The 13,682-nt window shown below is 37.3% G+C and overlaps 1 protein-coding gene across 3 annotated transcripts in view; it reads right to left on the reverse strand.

The window, feature by feature from the left end:
• plxnb2b (plexin b2b) overlaps nt 1–13,682 on the reverse strand; it is a 161,823-nt gene that overhangs the window by 10,236 nt on the left and 137,905 nt on the right. For all 3 annotated transcript variants that reach the window (XM_087797497.1, XM_087797496.1, XM_087797495.1), the window contains 6 exons: nt 13,414–13,595; nt 9,480–9,546; nt 9,089–9,235; nt 4,592–4,748; nt 2,319–2,419; nt 347–431 (listed from right to left, as the gene is read on the reverse strand). In XM_087797497.1, the coding sequence (XP_087653623.1) occupies nt 347–431; nt 2,319–2,419; nt 4,592–4,748; nt 9,089–9,235; nt 9,480–9,546; nt 13,414–13,595 (739 nt within the window). The remainder of the gene's footprint in view (nt 1–346; nt 432–2,318; nt 2,420–4,591; nt 4,749–9,088; nt 9,236–9,479; nt 9,547–13,413; nt 13,596–13,682) is intronic.

Consider the following 13,682-nt stretch of genomic DNA (forward strand, 5'->3'; position numbering starts at 1 on the left):
AAAAATAAGTCCCAAAAACATGTTTTCTAAAGGAAAAATAAAAGAAAATGCATTTAAAAAAACAAATAGATTTAAAAAATATTTTTATCAAGTTAAGTTTTAAACTATTTTTTAAGATCCTGAAATGTATTGTGCTCCTTTTCAGAGACTTTTAATATTGCATTAAAGTAAATTTTAAATAAATTTAATCTAAAAACATCTGGAATGATTAAACAAAATATATAATAATAATTGAATGAAGATATATACGTTGTTTATGTCTGTAAAAACAAATTAAATCAAGAAAAATATAATGCCATTAAAAGTTACTGAAATTCTGCAAAAAAGAAGATTTAGTGGGACTTACGCTCCTCGTGGTTTTCCTGATTCTGGTAGAAGTTCTGCTGAGTGTGCTGGACCCGGGACAGAACCAGCGTGGCATTGTCACGCACCTGTCAATCACACACTTGCATTTAGACACATAAACTGGAGCCGCTGTCATCGCAGGTCATGGGTCTCTGAACTCATTCGTGATCAATCCCCGGTGAGTGGACACCGGCCGTCGCTCTTTACTGTGGAGTATTTACCGCCCGCTCCGCCGCCCGCCCACCCATTATCGAGCGCGCCAACGCTGTGATTAGCCGGCCCGGTGGCAGCTGCAGAGTCACCGGCTCCCACAAACACGGCGGAGGGTTTGATGAAAGAGCGAGAAGAGGCGAAGACCCCGGAGGGGAGTGAAGCCACCAGATAGAATTTGTGAGCGACCTTTACGACGGAGATCGATAACAGACACGAGGAGATTTAGAGCGTTTTGTGACCATCAAGATCTGACCGCCGCGTGTAATCATCTGGAGAAGTCGCCCTGATGCAGAGTGACTTAACTTCTGCTGAAGCAAGTGCTAGCATTTTAAGATATACTGTATATGTGTGTTTTAATTATCTTATCGATCGATAAAAACTTAATTTGTGAAGCAGTTTGTGGCAACAATTGTTTATAGAGACTCCAGAGACCACGTGGATCTGAGCAAGTGAAGATACGAGCAGCAGCTGAAGAACAGACTTGTGTAAATCAGGTGATAAAACCAAGTAGAGTTTTTCAACGAAATCACCTTTTCCTGCATCGTGGCTTCAAGGGGCAGGTTTTCATGAGGAAACCAACATTTGTATTGATATATAGTTTATAAATTATATATAATTTTTTTTAAATTATGAAAATAAGTTCAAACATATTTTTTGGTTTAATACATACTTATTCTTAAGCAGATAAGCTTTTAATATGAATTAAATTGTCAAAGGATTTTCTTCTATTAATGTTTATCATTAGGATATGTTCAGGGTCGACACACAAAGAAAAGGCAAACATAAATGTAAAGTAAAAAGCTATAAAAGGGTTATAAGAAATTAAATAACAACAATTAAACCATTTGTTTAAAGCAAGGATGTCAATCTCAATCCGACAAGGGGACAACATGTCCCACAATCTAAGTTGTATCGTTATCATTACAGTTTTGTTCAATTGCTTGAGCACGATTTTGAAGGGCCCAGCTACACACAATTATCAGAACAACTCACATCCTTTGCAAGATGAAACACTCTTGTTAAAACTACACACTACTTTATAAAAATTGACTGTGTGCAGTCATTTATAAAAAGTGTGAAGCTGACATTGTGTATATAGTTGTGTTAATATTGTGCAGAGTTTTGCTCCTCAAGTGTAAGGTTTTTATGATTGTGTACGACTTTTGATTTCAGTGTTTATGCAATACAAAAAAACTTTAATTGACACATGTGTTCTAAAGCTAAACAACACACATGCACATACACACATTCTGCTCTGTGACACAAAGCGTTTCATAAATCTCACAAATCAACATTTGACTCCAACCCTTTAATTAAAATATTCTCATAAATTGCAACCAAAGAAAAAATCTACTGTTGGACAAACAAACCAAAAATTCTTGACTTATGTCCATGTGAGCCGCAGCAGCCACTGGTGCAGCCGCTAATGAAATGTCTTCATAAATCATAAGAGCAAACACACACATGCATATCAAGTCTCAGGGCATTCTGGGAGCGTTAGAAACTCATGCTCTCGTATATCTTGTTTATTTGACCTTTGTAGATTGCTGGCATTTGTCACCAGCGCACTCACATTTCTGAGAAAAGTGCAATATTGCGACTCTAAAAAGATTAAAATGGAGGGGGGGGGGGAGAAAGGAGTGGAGAGGTTGTAAAGGATGGGAGGAGGAGGAGGAGGAGGAGGAGGAGTCCTTGTATTGAGTTCTCAGACAATGAAAACAGCATCGACCAGGAATCGATGGTTTAGAATCTCAACTCACGTTGTAGTGCGCCAGAGTGTTGATGCGCCTCCACCGGCCTTCTTTCTGCGAGGTCAGGTCCAGGTCCGACAGGATCTGACCCGTGGAGCCAGGTCGCCATTCTGTCGGGAGGGGGGGGGGACAACGTGAAGAAACGCTCACAATAACCAATTAGCTGGAATCTTATTAACCTGGAAATGTCAACACTGTTACTGGCAGGACTTGCTTTCATAGACTCATACATTCACTGACTGACTAATTTGTCTGGAAAAAAAACTTTTGATTAGGTTTTATATAAACTGTGAACGACTTTTTAAAGAGCAAACCTGTATCTTTGGTTTATATTCTGGAACATTAGACAGAAGGTGAACATCAGGTTGTGCTCACATTTAAAACTTGACAGTGAATGATTATTGAAGCATATGTGAAGAAGTTTCTTCTCTTGATTATTGTGATGTCAAACTTGGGATACATTCACATAGATGCATGTTTATTTTGTGATAAACAAAGGTGTCAGGTAAAAGTCAAGCAATGGTAGAGATGTTTAGAGAAAGTTATAAAAATGATTCCGATAACCAGAACAAAATGTTGAAGGGAAGAAGATTGGAGATCATTCAGATGGACAGATGTGTTAAGACAATATCTCAATCAATACTAACTACCTGTTAGTTTCGACACGTGTGTGTGTCGTCTCTGCCGGCGTGTCTGTGTCAGAGTTACCTTATGCAATCACACAATTTGTGTAAATGATAATATATTATTGTGTATGACAAGAAATGCACTTAAAAACCCACAAGAAACTGTGCAAAAATATCAATCCATCCAATCTTATCTTTCTATCTTATCTATCTTTCTATGCTGTCGATAATATTTATCCATCCAATCCTATTCCATCCATCCATCCATCCAATCTTATCTTTCTATCTTATCTTTCTGTCTTGTCTATCTTTCTATGCGGTCTATCTTATCCATCGATCCAATCGTATTCCATCCATCGTATCCCATCCATCCATCCATCCATTCAATCCAATCATATCATATCATATCATATCATATCATATCATATCATATCATATCATATCCTATCCTATCCTATCCAATCTTATCTTTCTATCTTATCTATCTTTCTATGCTGTCTATTTTATCCATCCAATCCTATTCCATCCATCCCAATCCAATCCAATCCAATCCTATACATCCCATCCTATCCCATCCATCCATCCAATCCAATCCTATACATCCAATCCTATTCCATCCATCTTATCCTATCCTATCCATTCAATCTTATCTTTCCCATCCATCCATGTCAGTCATCAATAAGCTCTGTTCCTATTTTATCTAAAACACTGACTTCTTTATAAGTCATCAACATGAACATGAATATACTTTGAGTTTGAGACAAACAAATTACTTCTACGACCAAACTTTCCTTCAGATTTAATACATAAATGACCGAGTAAAGCTGGAGCAGCTTAACAAATCAGAGTGATGAAATTCTTGCCGTGGATGTAGTTAAGACGGCAAACAAGTCTTCTGCTGATGTTCCATCAATAATAAGTCAAAATATGTTCCTATTAGTAAGAACAACAAGCACAGAGAAGTGACTTCTGACACCAGAAGGAATGATTCATCTTTCATTCATCTGATATCAAACCGCGAGACGAAGGACAGGCGGTTTCGTTTTGCTGAAAAGTGCGACATCATCTTCAGATCTTCGTTCGGCGTCTTGTCTTTTATTCGCCGCGGCGGCAGCCGGCGAGCGTCTCTGTGATTCACCATGAAGGAGGACAGATTGCTGCTCATCTAACATGCATAAAGGAGCGAGATCGACGCACTGCGTGGGAATAAAAAAACGCCTTTGATGTCGACAAAATGTCTTTAGAGCTTTTAGCCTTTCAAGTCGCTCCCCGAGGATTCCGGCGACGGTGGCGAGGAAAACTTTGTTTGGCTTTTATTACGACGTGGCGAGGAGAGAATTAGCCGACGCTGTGATCATCTCATAAATTCCCCGTCGTTAAGTCCTGTCGCTGATGAGATTTGATACCTTGCGATTAATGCGATATCATTTCTAAATGTTGATCAAAGGTGCGTCTGACAATAATGAATGGATGGATTAGTGGATGAGACACGTCCATGAAGAGACAGAACGAGTTTTAAAAGATTAAACTAGTATCATAGATGAGTAATTAACAGATTAACACGGAGAGACTAAATGACTTTTATCAAGGTTGATCTAAATTAGCAAGAGAAGCTTTGTCTTGACGGTGACCTTTTGACCTTGAGAAATGGCCTACCCAGGGTGACGCTATCCACTTTGGGTCTCTGCGAGTAGGGCTGGTTCCTGTAGACCTGTTCGATGATCTTCTCCTTCACCTGCGAGACGGTGTCGCAGTTCAGCACCTTTACGGGCGTCACGTCCGGGCCTTCGCCCTGAACCAGCACCTGCAGCGTCTGAGGAGGAGGAAGTGGAGAAACATGCTCATGTCAATACTCATGGATCTGGGAAGGAATGCGCAGTGACATATTTAGATCCTCCATGTTTTTACGGCAACTACATTGGGATAAGATTATAGCGTGAAAAACGATCTGTGATATAAGCTTGTGCGCATTTGTGTATTTCAAAATACACAACTTTATTTATAAGACGGTGACATAGGTTCTCTTCAAGTCTTAATTTATAAAAGATAAGAGGAAAATAATTTATTGTGTCTGTACATTCTGCTGGTTACAATCAAGGTAACTATAAGACGTTCCATGGAAAGTTTTTGTTGGCCAACATGTCCGTTTTAGTTTAGAGGAAAAAATAACGTGAGCTCCGTTGTTGTTTGTTTGCGTTGATGATCGTATTAAAAAAAAGTTAGTTTATTTTAAAAGCTCCAAATTTATCACAGACTAAATAATTGTGTCATGTCATATATGTGCTCATCAAAGTTACCTTGTGCAATCACACAATTCAAATTGTGTAAATAATAATATATTATTGTGTATGACAGGAAATGCACTTAAACACAACTCTGCAGAAATATGCAGTAAGAAAAGGAAGAATGACTGACTAATGTTTTCACTTTTCTTTACTGAAGTTTGTATGATTGATTATTGACTCATAAATATAAATGTTTACATCACAAGTTTTTACAGTAGTTTTCTTATATTAGCAGTGAATATGTAATGTGTGTGTGTAACAAGTGTAATTAGAGTAACTCAATTTTGAATTAAACCCTCTTTATTGTAAGGTTTGCTTAATTTGCCTTTATCATAAAAATCACTTAATCATTTTATCTTGAGAATCAAAGAGAAATACATTTTAATGTAAAGTTAATCATTTAGTGTATCAGATTTTAAAAAATGCATAAAAAAGAGGACATTGAAAAAATAATTGCATAAAAAAATCGCAATTGCAATATTTCTGAAAATAATCGCAATTATATATTTTTCCAATAATCGTTCAGCTATACTCGTTAAATCACATTATATTGTTGACATGTTCTCTTACTGGGGTCGACGTGTTCATCTTATCCCGATTAAACTTTTGCTCCTGTGGTTTATTTCAAGATTTCAATCAGAGCAATTAGCACCTTGCTAACAAGTCTCAGCTTCTTGTGTTAATGATGTTGATGTTGTGCGTCTGATGAAGTGAGATGTTGCTGCTGCGTCTGAAGTTCATCAGTGACATAAGAATGGTTGAATTTATTTATAATAAATGTTGATTTATTTTTATTTTTATTGAAACACTGTTGTTTATTTAAATAATTTATATAATTAAAAAAATATATATATATATTAAAGGCAGAATTTGTTTTATTGAATAATCATTTTTTCTATATTGAAAGGTTGAATTAGTATTTTTTAAATAATTAAATGAATAAATCTGAATATTTTCTTTAAAAAAATAATATTTTTTTCTCCAAAATCATTCAAATATAAAATGTCTAAATTCAATATTTCTTAAATTGGGAGCTTTTTAAAATCCACATTAACATGTACGTATGATCGTATCACCAGACAGCACCAAATGAGTACTGAGCTACTTGATGGAACCTTTGGCCAATCATACGACACACGTACGATCACGTGACGACGTAGAAAAAAAACTGCCTCGTCAATTCATCGTGACAGATTCCAAAGCAACGGTGAGATTTAGTTTTCACAACCAACGGTCGTCTAACAACTTGATGTGAATTTAAAAGTGAGAGCGAGGCTGATCGATTGGATTAGTCTGGAACAACTTGTACAAGTCAAATGTTAAATTCAGAAAACTTATTTTCAATTAATTGGAATTAAAATATCAAACTCTATGTGTATTCTTTATTTTGAAAATATTATTTAAATTATTATTACATTTTCCATATACAATTGATTGAATTCAATTATTCAGATAAAGAATTCAAACCTGCAACATTTCAATAAAAGACAATTAAAGTTTCAACGTTCCAATGTCACTGATATTTCCATAATGGAGAAACTTCCCATAATTACTATCATACACACACTATCAGTTCTTGCCGTACATCATGTTGTCGCAGCAAGAGCCGAAAAAAATAGAAATATGCAGAAATAGTGATGGTCCTCTTGTCAACCCCCGCCCGCTTGAGACCCCTTCCGTGGACTCACGTGGTCGCCATGGCGACATGGTTCCCCACACACACACACACACACACACACACACACCGTTTCCCTGACACCTGACAGGACGCCTGTCACCTCGACCGCCTTAATGACTGAAGCGCGACAGGATCAAACTCGAAACCGTCCTCCTACACTTCGGAGTGACCACCTGAGAAGCAGGCAATGCAATCAGCTCCTGACAAGCCTCAGCTTGGGTGTGAAAGAATAAAAACCTGTAAAATCAGGTTCGTCATCTTCTCCTGGATCTAAAACTCAATCACAGACACGGATCTGTCGCGGCGGGCGACGTTTAACACATTCTGATTAGATAATTGACCCTCGACGAGACGGTCCCTCCCTGTGGGACCCTTTTTATTTAGAGTCCACATCTGAGACTCTCAGGGTTTTGGGACCTGGTGCAGGTCCCTCCCTGGACCACATATGTCGCTTCTGTCATGTTGGGATGTCATGGTAAAGTGGGTGGTCGCCGGGGGGGGGGTTTCCATGGCAACTGTGAGTGTCCAGCGCGTGGGTTCACAAACTGCATGTTCGAGTCAGAAGCCGATCATGGCAATATATGTGATTCATCCTTTTTCTCTCGTCAAACATGATCGTGACTCTTTGACCTCAAATCGTTTCCCAGTTCCTGGAATCTGTTCTTTCGTTCCTGCATTATTAAGTTACTAGGTTAGTTTTTGAGCTACTAAGTGCTGTAACGGATGACTTTGTCAAAAACTGCAACGCGTTAATCGTTGCTGTGATTTGAACGGCCTGGTTATTTGTAACTTATTGCACACAATCTGACCAGAAACTGTTTCCTTCAACTGAGGAAAATCTCTGAACTTCGGAAAACACGATCTGGAGCTTATAATCCATGTGTTTGTGTCGTCTCGTTTAGACTATTGTAACAGTTTATTTTGGTGTCTAAACAAGAAGGATCTGTCTCGCCTGCAGTTCATCAAGAATTCTGAGCCGCTCTAGTAGAAGAACTCACATTTCCCCCGATCCTTAAAACTCTTCACTGGCTGCCAGTTTCTTTATGTTTATCCTTGTCAAACATATAAATGTAAATATAACAACTTGAAAAGCAAAAACACTTAACTCATGTGAACTCAAGCGGCAACACAGAGCAACTCAATCAATGCCAGACAAGTGAGTTCATGATCAGAGCCTCTGCATGAACATACACAGCAGTGGAAACATCAGTTTGTAGCCGTCGGGTCAATATTTTTCATTCAACTCACACATGCATCTGTACACTTAAACCTTCAAGCCTACAAAAAATAACACAATTATTTAGGAAGCAAAGGAAAAACACTTAAATTAAACTTTAATAATATATTTTAAAAGCAACATATTTTAAATGTATTTCAAATCAAATGGGTTGTTTTTTTTATGTCAAAAGTGTTTATTAATGATACAGAAAATGTTTTTTTTTACTTTAATTTGAATCAAATTATACTTACTAAAATTATAGTAAACATAAAGGAGGGAAAGAAATATCAATACATTTGAATATTGCAATATTTTTTATTATCTAGGTACCGTATTAATATTCAACAGCATTTATTAAGTCTTTTCATTGAACATTTTTTTTTGGTTTCAAATCATGTTTCATTTTTATCATAGTTCTTTTAGAGTTTATAGTTCTTTTTTTTTATTTTGTTCTTATTTTATTTTGATTTATTTATGATTTTTTTTTAAAAAATGCTGTATGTATTGGCTATTGGAAAAAAACAATTTCCCGAAGGAGACCTCGTGAGGGATCAATAAAGTTTTACCTTACTTTACCTTATAGTTCACTTAAGTGTGTATAAAATGTTTGTTTTTTATTATTAAAATTGTGAAATTTACAATTTAATATTAACTGCATTTTTAAATTGCAATTAAACTTCTGGCCGCTAGATGGCAGCAGTCGTTACATCCTCCATAGCTAAAGGAAGAATGATGACTGAGGACGAGAGGATACAGTGACTCCAGCAGCTTTTAAAGCTGATGTTTGGACATATATATACATAGACACATACACATCCCTAATAAATATATATAATAAAATCTATGTATTTCTTTCCATGTTCACTCAAGACATGAAAAAAAATCTCAATCTTCACCGTACAATTAGCATGACCTCATCAAGTTCTAGCCCCATAAACTTCATAAGAAAACTCTAGGAACGCGAGTCTCACCAGGACGCAGTACTCCACGTCGTCGCCCAGCAGGCCCGTGTCGTTGAGGGTGTACTTTGCTTTCTTCACCCTGGCGTCCACTGGTCCTTTCTCGATCTGGTGCTTGATGGCGCGGAACAACTTGTACAAGGGCTCTCCTGCCGAGTCCTGCCACACACACACACACACACACACACACACACAGAAATCCATTAGGAAGTTGTCTCTGATGTCGTGGAGAGGCTAATTGTTGTTATTAGAGCGACGGTGCGATTTAGAAAACAGATAAATGCACATCATCAGAGCGGGGAGGGCTAATGGAAACCGTGCTCAAGGTCGCAGATGAGCTAGCGGATCTGGTTAGAGCCACAGAGACTCACAGTTCCCGTCTTCATCTAGGTAAACGGATTACCTTTAGGAACTGGTAGAGGCAGATGGACATCCAGTTGCACAGCATTCGCTCGACCACCGTCTCTGACCTGCAGGAGAGTCACAGCGTTGTCAAAACAATACAATGAGATGAAAAATATATAAATATATATAATACAGTACAAAAACGTACATTAAAGAGACCAAATAAAAAATAGTTGAATTAAAATAATAATTGATAAAAATAGTAAATGAAAATGAAATCTTAAATATCTCAAGTGCTGTGATTTTGACAGTAGAAAGGTAAGTTTGACTCATGACTTAAAGTTAGAACACATCTCAGGTACTGGGATTAAGTGACTGTTAAGTGTTAGCTTAGCTTCTACTGACATGATGCTAATATGACAATTTAAACCTTTTTTTCCTGATCGTTTAATGATAACTATTGTTCATTAAATAAACTTGATTATGATTCTTGATTTAATTTGAAGCATTTCAAATATTATATGGCAATAGTTATTATTATTACGATCATGGTAATTGTTATTATTACTATCATTGTTATTATTATCATTATCATCATCATTATCATTGTAATTATTATCATCATCATTATTATTATTATTATCATTGTTATTATTAACATTTTCATGATCATCATCATTATTATTATATAACCATAGTTATAATTATCATTTTCACTATCATTATTATCATGGTAATAGTTATTATTATTATTGTTATTATTATCATTATTGCCATCATTATCATCGTTATTATTATTATCATTTATCATAATTATTATCATGGTAATTGTTATTGTTATTACGATTGTTATCATTATCACCATTATCATAATTATCATGGTAATTGTTATTATAATTACCATTGTTATTATTATCATTATCATTGTAATTATTATCATCGTCATCATTATTATTATTATTATCATTGTTATTATTACCATTTTCATGATCATCATCATCATTATTATTATCATTTTTATTATATTACCATTGTTATTATTATAATTTTTTATTATCATTGTTATTATTATTATTATTATTATTATCATGGTAATTGTTATTATTATTATCAATATTATTATCACCATTATCGTGATTATTATTACTATTATCATCATTATCGCATCACATTCATTTTCCACCACTTTATCCCTTAATGGGGGTCGCGGGGGGGCCTATCCCAGTTTCATTGGGCGAGAGGCAGGGAACACCCTGGACAGGACACCAGTCCGTCTCAGGGCACACAAAGACTCATTCCTATGGACAATTACCCCAAGTTCTCAATCAAGCTCTGTATGTTTTTGGACTGTGGGAGGAAACCGGAGTGCCCGGAGTAAACCCACGCAACACGGGGAGAACATACAAACTCCACACAGAAAGGTCACAAGTTGGCTTGGCCTGGAAGCGAACCAGGAACCTTCTTGCTGTGAGGCGACCCCTCTAACCACTAAACCACTGTGTGCCCTTATAACCATCACTATTATCATTATAATTATTATTCAGGGCTTTCTAATTATATCTCTTTATTTGTCAACTGATTTTAAGATGCTCCATTGAATTCAAAGACAAAGCACTTATCAATCTCTAAAAACGTCTTCGTCCTAATGACAATGAAAATGTTGGATCCAATCACTCATCCACACATTTCTCTCCCACGCGACCCGACGGCTCCTAATGTCAGCGACGACCCAGAGGGGGCGCCGGCGGACTCATTAGACGTCCTGTACTCCCGGTCCTTCCAGTGGCTTAATCAGCCTAACGAGCCTCGGGGGCGGGGACGATAATTAAGACGAGTGTTTGTGTTTGGCCGGAGTCCTCCGAGGGACGGAGACGCCGTCGCACGAGGGTTCGCCATCCAGCCCGGAGGACGCCGCGACCTTGACATTTGTCTCGTAAACACTGTCACTTGACTCGTTGCTGAAGGAGGCCGACCTTAAATTAGACGGAGATAATTAGGAGAAATGACCAGGAGGTCGTTATGACAGCGAGAGTTATTGTTGTGAGCAGAACCTTCAGCTCCTTCTCTGAGGTATTTTGAGGATTTGACGTCAATCTCTACCGCTGTGGAGGAAAGTAATGAAAAAATTATCTCAAATTAATATATATATATATATATATATATACATATAAACAATATAAACAATACTATATTGAATGTTACACTCATGTTTTATTTATTGAAATGTTGTTTTTTAAAGCATGGGATTGATTTTAATAATTAAATTAAAATAGTTTATATATTGAAAATATAGTAAATAATTGCTTTGTTATTTTTACATAGAGTATGATTTTCTTATTCCAATAATTAACATCTTTCAAATGTTCAATTGTTAAATTTCAAGAGCACTGCAATACATTTTAAAATTTCAGAGTCTGTGAGATCTTTCTTCTGGTTCATTTTCCCTGAGGAAAAGAGAAGCTGCCTAAAAATAGTGCACACCTGATGCACTTCACCTGGTACACTTCAATCCAATTGGCATCCACTTTTGTACAGATTAGAGCTGGAAAAAATATATAAAAAGGACAATGTCGTGAAAATACTGAGTTGCTTAATAATTCTGCATGCAGTGTATATGTAAATCAATATGATTTTTAATTATATATTTAATATTTTTTAATTATATATATGATTTTTTAAAATTATATATTTAATATTTTTTATTAATATATTTAACAATTTCTAATTATATATTTAACAAAAAAAATCAATTTATATTTAATATTTTTAATCATATATTTAATTATTTTAATCATATATTTAATCATTTTTATTTATATATTTAATCATTTTTTAATTATATATTTAATAATGATTACTTATACATGTATTACTTTTTAATTATATATTCAATACTTTTTAATTATACATTTTATTATTTAAGTAATCATTTTTAATTATATATTTAATAATTTATAATTACATGTTTAATTATTTTTAATTATATATTTAATCATTTTTAATCATATATTTAATAATAATTATAGATAAACATAATGTTTTGACTCATAAAGTAGGTTTTTTTTAATTGACTTCTGCAGACAAGTCACAAATCACAGGGAGTCATTTGGAGGAAGCGGTTCTGACTGGTCGGATTATTCGTCGGCGACTTTCATTAGCGCCTCCGTTAATGAGAACCTCTGATGAAGCCTCTGAGAATCTTTAAAAAGTTCCCAGCGGCTGATGAACGACGAGAGGTTCCTCAGGAACTCGTCCAGATCTCCCTGGACCCCGGTGGGAGTGAGCGGCACCAGCCCAGGAGCAAGATTACAGTCTGGCAGTAAAAACTGTCCGCCCAGACTTACGGTCCCGAGCGCCCGAGGATCATTTCGGTTGGATATTTATTATCGGCGGCGGAATCGCTGAACAAACAGCAGTGGGTTTCATCAGCGACGTGGAGGGGGTTCGACTCTGGAAGGGGTTCGACTCTGGAAGGGGTTCGACTCTGGAGGGGGTTCGACTCTGGGGGGGGTTCGACTCTGGAAGGGGTTCGACTCTGGAAGGGGTTCGACTCTGGAAGGGGTTCGACTCTGGAAGCGGTTCGACTCTGGAAGCGGTTCGACTCTGGGGGGGGTTCGACTCTGGGGGGGGGTTCGACTCTGGAGGGGGTTCGACTCTGGAGGGGGTTCGACTCTGGAGGGGGTTCGACTCTGGAGGGGGTTCGACTCTGGAGAGGGTTCGACTCTGGGGGCGGCGAGAAGACGAGAGACACCGGTTCACTCGTTTCGTCGCCGCCACGAGATTATTGGCAGCTCTGATCCGATCACGATCGTCTGATAATTCCGGCTTCGAATCTGATAATTAAATCTTTCTCCTCGTTATCCTGCCTCCTAATGACGTCTTCCTCGGATCTCTATCTGCTCTCGCTTCATCAGCGTCGGGATCTCGTCAACGTTCCTTCTTCAAATACACTCGTTTTAAAAATCAACCCAAAGGTCAGAGACGGTTCCCACCTGCGCAGCATGAGCTTGGGGTTCTTGCTGTGGACGTACTCGTCCATCAGCTCCAGCAGCAGCGTTCGCATGATGTCGGTGTAATACTCCAACTTCCCGTGCAGCGCCACCGTCAGGAGGGAGGCGAAGTACACCTTCGCTCTGGCGTTGAAGTCGTTGCTGCGCTCCAGGGTCCGGATGAACTGTGGTCCACACACACACACACACACACACAAATAAGAACACACATACACAGCATGTGGGTGTGAGGCTGGACAAGAGGAAGCATC

The sequence above is a fragment of the Callionymus lyra genome, chromosome 8 (genome assembly GCF_982586985.1).
Source record: "Callionymus lyra chromosome 8, fCalLyr1.hap1.1, whole genome shotgun sequence".
NCBI lineage: Eukaryota > Metazoa > Chordata > Actinopteri > Syngnathiformes > Callionymidae > Callionymus > Callionymus lyra.